Source organism: Propithecus coquereli, unplaced genomic scaffold (genome assembly GCF_000956105.1).
Source record: "Propithecus coquereli isolate 6110/MARCELLA unplaced genomic scaffold, Pcoq_1.0 Scaffold80, whole genome shotgun sequence".
Lineage (NCBI taxonomy): Eukaryota > Metazoa > Chordata > Mammalia > Primates > Indriidae > Propithecus > Propithecus coquereli.
The window spans coordinates 1,642,473-1,649,557 of record NW_012154174.1 but is presented as its reverse complement, the minus strand read 5'-3'; the positions used below and the strand labels follow the sequence as shown (position 1 = coordinate 1,649,557).

General features: G+C 34.5%; 1 protein-coding gene across 1 annotated transcript in view; it reads left to right on the top strand.

Annotated features, from left to right (window-relative positions):
* ECD (ecdysoneless homolog (Drosophila)) overlaps positions 1 to 7,085 on the top strand; it is a 34,394-nt gene that overhangs the window by 9,354 nt on the left and 17,955 nt on the right. The window contains exons 4-8 of the mRNA XM_012663216.1: positions 1,510 to 1,597; positions 1,711 to 1,889; positions 2,759 to 2,951; positions 4,018 to 4,146; positions 5,929 to 6,089. Of these exons, the coding sequence (XP_012518670.1) occupies positions 1,510 to 1,597; positions 1,711 to 1,889; positions 2,759 to 2,951; positions 4,018 to 4,146; positions 5,929 to 6,089 (750 nt within the window). The remainder of the gene's footprint in view (positions 1 to 1,509; positions 1,598 to 1,710; positions 1,890 to 2,758; positions 2,952 to 4,017; positions 4,147 to 5,928; positions 6,090 to 7,085) is intronic.

Here is a 7,085-nt window from a genome sequence, read left to right as displayed (position 1 = left end):
ATCCTCCTGTCCTAGCCACCCAAGTAGCTGGGACTACAGGCACAAGCCACTGCACCCTGTTTATTTTTTAATTGACAAATAAAAATTGTATATATTTCTCATGTATAACATGTTGTTTTGAAATATGTATACATTGTAGAATGCCTAAATCGAACTCATAACACGCACTACTTCATGTACTTATATTTTTGTGCGTGATGAGAATATTTAAAATCTACTCTCAGCAATTTTCAAGAATATAGTACATTGTTATTAACTATATTATACAATAAGGAAATCTTATTTTAAATACTATTACCACACATAAAAATAATTAGCAATAATGTTTCAATAAATGATAGATTTTTAAATGAACACACATAAAAATAATTGGTTTAGATCTTTATAGGGATAATAAGGAGAGGGCAATACCTTTTGTGTGTAGATTCTGATATTCATAAAATGATGGTTCATAGTTACACACCATGTCTATAAAGCTCTTTAAATCCTAGGCATCTGCTGCCTTGTCAGGTTTTTTTTTTAAATATTCAAAAAAGACAGAAGCATTTCTCCTATAACCCTACCAGATTAGATTAGATTAATCTTCCTGAAGCAGAGCTCTAACCATTTTACTACCCTGCTCTAAAACCTTTAATTCCTTTTCTTTGCCTGTGAAACTAAGCATATTCTCATTGATTCTGCCAACACTTGATGCTCTTCGCAAAATGATGTAACTGTGCCTTTTTAGTCTTGTTCTTTACTAGGTATCATCCTCTAAATAGCCACCTTAAGTTGCTACCTCCATGGTTTTGCTTATGCTATTCCCTCCCAAGAACATCTCTCCTTTCTCCTTGTAGACACTACCCGTTAAAAGTACTGAGCTAGATGGTATATAACGGTATATAGAATATGCTACCTTTTGTGTTAAAAAAGGGAGAAAATAAGAATATATTTTCCTATTAGCTAGATTATGTGTAAGCAAGTTCTAGAAGGATATATAAGAAACAGCAGTGAAGGGGATAGGAATTGGGCAGATAGGAACAAAAGCAGGAGGAAGACTTTTTCATCTGTAACATTTTATGTATTTTTTAAAAATTTTAACCATGTGAATATATTATGTATTCAAAAATTTAAAGAAAGTGATGCAATTGAGGCAAAAATAATTATCTTTCGAGACCCAGTAACATCTCCTGCATAAAGGCTTTCCTAATCTTGACTATATATGATTTTTTTTCTTTTAGACTCCTATAGTATTTTGTATATTTTCTTATTTTGGTCTAATATTATTTATTTACGTGCATTTCTTATTTTCTCTCCTTATCATCTCTCTTCAACTCCTGCATACAATCTTATAGTCTCCTTCAGTGCTTAATGGTATCTCAATTATTTTGCTTTTTTAAAGCCATCTGCACATAGTACATACGCAAATATGTACTAAGATGAAGGGGAAAATGTATTAGAATAAAACTCTTTTGATTACTAGCAAATATATGCTTGTTAAATGCAAAATTGGAACTTTTCTTACATTAGGATTGAAGACAATGATGGTGAATTCTTGTTAATAGAAGCTGCTGACTTTCTCCCTAAATGGTTAGATCCTGATAATAGCACCAACAGGGTAAGTATACCCAAGTTTAGAAAATTTACAGAGATGAAATCATGCTGCATTATTTTTATATGTACTAGAGTTTGCCAGTGATCACAGTGAAAATTAAAATGTACCATTTGCAGGTGTTTTTCCACCATGGGGAGTTGTGCATTATCCCTGCACCAAGGAAACCTGGAGCAGTGTCTTGGTTACCTGCCACACCCCCAACAATCTCACAAGCATTGAACATAATCTCAACATACCCAGAAAAAATTCTGGCTTCAGAATCTATACGAGCTGCTGTGAATAGGCGCATCAGAGGGTAATAAAAATATCACTTTCATTGCTAGTTGAGGAGCCTTTTGGTTTAGTGCAACTTGTCTTTCATTGATTATAAAATGTCTTGCACCTAGATTAATGCTAATTTTCATTTTGTCTGCATCAAAATTACTAATAAATTTATGGATTTTAAAATCAAGAAACATAGCTTTTAATTCCAATTCAAAAGTGTTATAATCCAGTATCAATATTTTTGCATTTGTTTACCTTACATATTGTGGCTAAGTATTATCTATATCCATGAATAAAAAAATATGATACCTTTAAAAGTGAAACCTAAGGGAACACAATGTGCTCAGGTTTTTTCTGTGGTTCTGGGGCTATATACATAGTACTCTTTGATCTATGTGGAACACTTTAGGTTTTATTCAGAAGAAAAGGTCTTAGCCTACTAACGTATTAGTTAGCCATTCAAATACGAGTACCTGTTAATGTGTAGCACCATTCAGGTCTTAAAAATATTAAAAATCTCTTTTAGCTTTGTTTCAGTACACTTTGTACCATTTTTTTCAGAATAAACTGATTTTATCTTTATTCCAAAATATAATGGGTTTTTTGTTTTGTTTTTATTGAGCTACATTAATCCCTTTTATTTTTCATTTCTTCCCACTTTCTCTTTTTCCCTCCCGTCTTCTCTGCAGTCTCAAGTGTATATAGTATCTTTTCTCATCTCTCTTGTCACTCTACATCTTGCTCTTGATGAACCAAGACAAAATGTTAAAGGGGAAGTGAATGGTATAAGAATTCTAGATACTTCTCTACAAAATTCCACAGAAAAAATATTTTTTAAAAAGAATAAAAAGAATTCTAGATATTTACGTACTATAAAAGTAATTATGTTAACTGTCATAGGTACCCAGAAAAAATTCAGGCCTCCCTTCATCGAGCACACTGCTTCCTTCCAGCTGGCATTGTAGCAGTGCTAAAGCATCGCCCTAGATTGGTGGCTGCAGCAGTCCAGGCGTTTTACCTACGAGACCCCATCGCGCTTCGATCCTGTCGCATTTTCAAGACATTCTTGCCTGAAACACGAATAATGACATCGGTAAGATATCTCTCTTGGTCATTTAGTTTCTTTCTCTAGAAAGGGAGTTCAGACATTATTTTAATTGTTCTCTAGAAAAAGTTGGAAATATTCAGTTTCCTTATAGCATGTTAATACAGGTTGATTATCCTTTATCTGAAATGCTTGGGACCAGAAGTATTTCAGATTTCATATTTTTTTGGATTTTAGAATATTTGCATGATACTTGTTGAGCATCCCAAATCTGAATACCTGAAATCCTGAAAATCTCAATGAGCATTTCTGAGCTCCTCTTGGCACTGATTTCTGATTTTGGAAAATTTTGGATTTTTTTTTTTTTTTTTTTTTTTTTTTAGACAGGGTCTTATTCTGTTGCCCTGCCTAGAGTGCAGTGGCATCATGAGAGCTCAGTGCAACCTTAAACTCCTGAGCTCAAGCTTTGCTTCTGCCTCAGACTTCTGAGTAACTGGGACTACAGGTGTGTGCCACCATGCCCAGCTAATTTTTCTATTTTTTATAGAGATGGGATCTTGCTCTTGCTCAGGCTGGCCTTGAACTCCTGACCTCAAGCGGTTCTCCCACCCCAACCTCCCAGAGTGCTAGGATTACAGGCATGAGCCACCGTGCCCAGCAAATTATTTCTTTCTTAACAATAAAACATTTCCTCTCTTCCAGAGAATTAAGAATTAGGTGTGGGGGCTTGAACCTGTAATCGCAGCTACTCGGGAGGGAGGAGGATCTCTTGAGCCCAGGAATTCAAGACCAGCCTGGGCAATATAGCAAAACCCCATCTAAAATTTTAAAAAATTATTCCTTATCTTCTATCACCCAAACTGCCATATAATGAATGTAACTAATGATAAGAATTCCAGGAGTGATAACTAAAAAGTAAGCAGTAGGGTAAATTTTATGGTGTGTGAGTTATATTTCAATAAAGCTGTTACTGAAAACAAGTAGACAGTGAATGGGTTGGATCTTCTTTACATTTCATATGAATATGAAGCTCATAAGTGGACTTATTATTATATTTAACTATGAAATGATATTCAAAATTTTAATGTGATGTATTTTGTGTCTGTATGCCTAGGTGACTTTCACTAAATGTCTGTATGCACAGTTGGTGCAACAAAGGTTTGTGCCAGACCGGCGAAGTGGATACAGGCTTCCTCCACCATCTCATCCCCAGTATCGAGCCCACGAATTGGGCATGAAGCTGGTAATGTTGAGCAGAAAATTTCATTTTCTTTCTTTATGTAAAAGGACTCTTAGCAGAATAACGGCGCAGCACAGAAAGTGTAGAAATGTACCCTATTTATGTGAGAATGTAGTAAAATGTGGCATTTCAAATTAGAGGAAAAAATGAATTATTCAGTAAATGATAATAGGACAACTGTGATGCCATCCTAAAAATTAAAGTTGATTCCCTCACACCTAGACCAATATAAATTCCAGTTGGATCAAATATTTACATGTAAAAATTGAAACTATAAAATTTGAAAAAAAAAAATAGGAGAACTTGAGAACTTTCTATAATCTAAGTAGGAAAAGCCTTTCTAAGCATGACTTGAAACCAGAAGCTATAAAAGCTAATATATATTATATGAAAGCTAATATATATTAACTATAAAGCTAATATAGAAAGTGTTCCTTTAAGTCAATGTGAAAAAGATAACGTTAACCAATTAATTTAAAATGTTCAGAAACTAAGAGCAGATGGTCCATAGACAATAAACTACAAATGACCTTTAATTTAAACGTATGAAAAATGTTGACCCTTGCTCATAATAAAAGATGCAATGTAAAGCTACAAAATAGTGTTTTTCACCGTTAAATTGGCAAAAATCAAAAAGTTTGATAATATATACTGAGTTGGTGAAAATGTATAAAGTGTTGAACATCTCGTGTTATTTATTGAATACACTGTAAAGTACAATATTGGTTGTATTCTACATGATCGTGTGGCTGACTGGGAACGGCGGCTTGCTGCCACTGCCCAGAATCACAAGAGAATATCATACTGCATATCACCAGCCCAGGACAGATCAAAATTTGAAGCAAGGTGCTGAATGCATATTGCTTTTGCACCATGGTAAAGTTGAAAAATCATTACATTGAACCATCATAAGTCAGGAACTGTCTGTATCCATCAACATTTAAAATTCTCAACCCTTCTGCTCGGCACTTTGACTTCTAGAGATCCATTCTCTCCATATTTTACATGTGCTCAAAGACGTACATACAAGCATACTTATGACAGCACTGTTAACAGTAGCAAAAGAATGGAAACTACTTAAATGTCCAGTAGGGGCAATACTTAGATAAATTACGGTCTATCCATGAAGTGAAATGGTTAAATTTGTATGTGCTCATATGAAATGATCTCCAAGGTATATGATTAAGTGTGAAAAGCACAGTGTGTATGCTGCCATTGAATGACAAAAGCGGTGGAGTAGGAAGCTATATGTACACAGACACACATGTCTGCTTGAGTGCATAGATTATTTCTAAAAGGATGTGCAAGAAATTGGTAGCAGTCTCCTCTGGAGTGATCAGGGAAGCTCCCTGTTTGAATCATTTTTCAATGTGTATCATTATATTTTTAATCAAAGAACTCTTAAAATGAAATAATTCCCTCTCTTTACTATGTCTGAGACCACGCTCAATTTATTTATATTTTTTGTTAGACAAGAATACTTTTGTAAACCTTTTCATAATCAAACAAGAAATAAATTTAAGTTTCTGGTTTTATAATCAGCAATAAAAAGTACCTCTTTGAATAGAATCTTTTCTTTCCTTTTATGATTTTTAGTATGCTGTAGAGATTGAAAAACTTGAAAATAAATCATAATTTTCATAAAATTCAAAAAGTGTTCTAAAGGTCCACATGCCCATTTGTCCAGTCAGCTAGTTCTTGAGTGTAACTAAATGAAAAGAAAATAACATAATAAAATAATACTGAAGAAAGCAACTTAATAAAAATTCTACTTATCTCATCTAGGCTCATGGATTTGAGATCTTATGTTCCAAATGTGGCCCACATTTTTCTGACTCCAAGAAATCCCTTCTGACTACCTCACCACTCTGGGCCAGCTTCCTTGAAAGTCTGAAAAAGAATGATTACTTTAAGGTAGGACTTCAATGTTTTTTTGTGTTTGGGGGGTTTTTTTGGTTTTATTATTTGGAGACAGAGTCTCACTCTGTTACCCCGGCTGGAGTGCAGTGACATCATCATAGCTCACTGCAGCCTCCAACTCCTGGGCCTCACTGATCCTCCTACCTCAGTCTCCCGAGTAGGCCAGACTATAGGTGTGCACCACCATGCCTGGCTAATTTTTTCTATTTTTAGTAGAGACCGGGTCTTGCTGTTGCTCAAGCTGGTCTTGAATTCCTGAACTCAAGTTGATCCTCCAGGCTTGGCGTCCCAGAGTGCTAGTATTACAGTCGTGACCCTCCATGCCTGGCCTTGCAACGTATTTTTTAAGTGTATATTCCAGGGAAAATCAAGCTGGTGATTTAAAGTCCTATGGTCCATATTTCCATGTATAGAAGCTAGAGTTAAAGGAGACCTTTCTAGTTCTATGAGGCCTTGGAAGATGGTAATGAAAGGGTATCTATGAACTGTTTCCAGTATTAGAGAAAAACTAATACTATTTGTAATAAATGATAAAAATTGTTATTTGTATCAGATGAACAACTTGGAAAACTTGATAAAGCAAATATTAGACACCAGATAAGAAAATTAGCAAACATATAGATAAAACAATTATAAAAATGCAACCAGTAAATTTCTCTTAAAATATTCAACTTCATAAGTAGTAAAGATTATATATGTCATGGAAATTAAACAACCTTCTACTGAACGATTCCTTCATAAATGAGGAAGTAAAGATGGAAATCAAAAGATTCTTTGAACTAAATGACAAAGGTGACACAAGTTATCAAAATCTGTGGCACACAGCTAAAGCAGTCCTGAGAGGAAAGTTTATTTCCATAAATGCCTGTATCCAAAAGTCAAAAAGAGCACAAACAGACAACCTAATGAATCGACTCAAAGAACGGGAAAAAGAAGAACAGACCGACCCCAAACCCAGCAGAAGAAGGGAAATTAATAAGATCAAATCAGAACTAAATGAAATTGACAACAGGGAAACTATA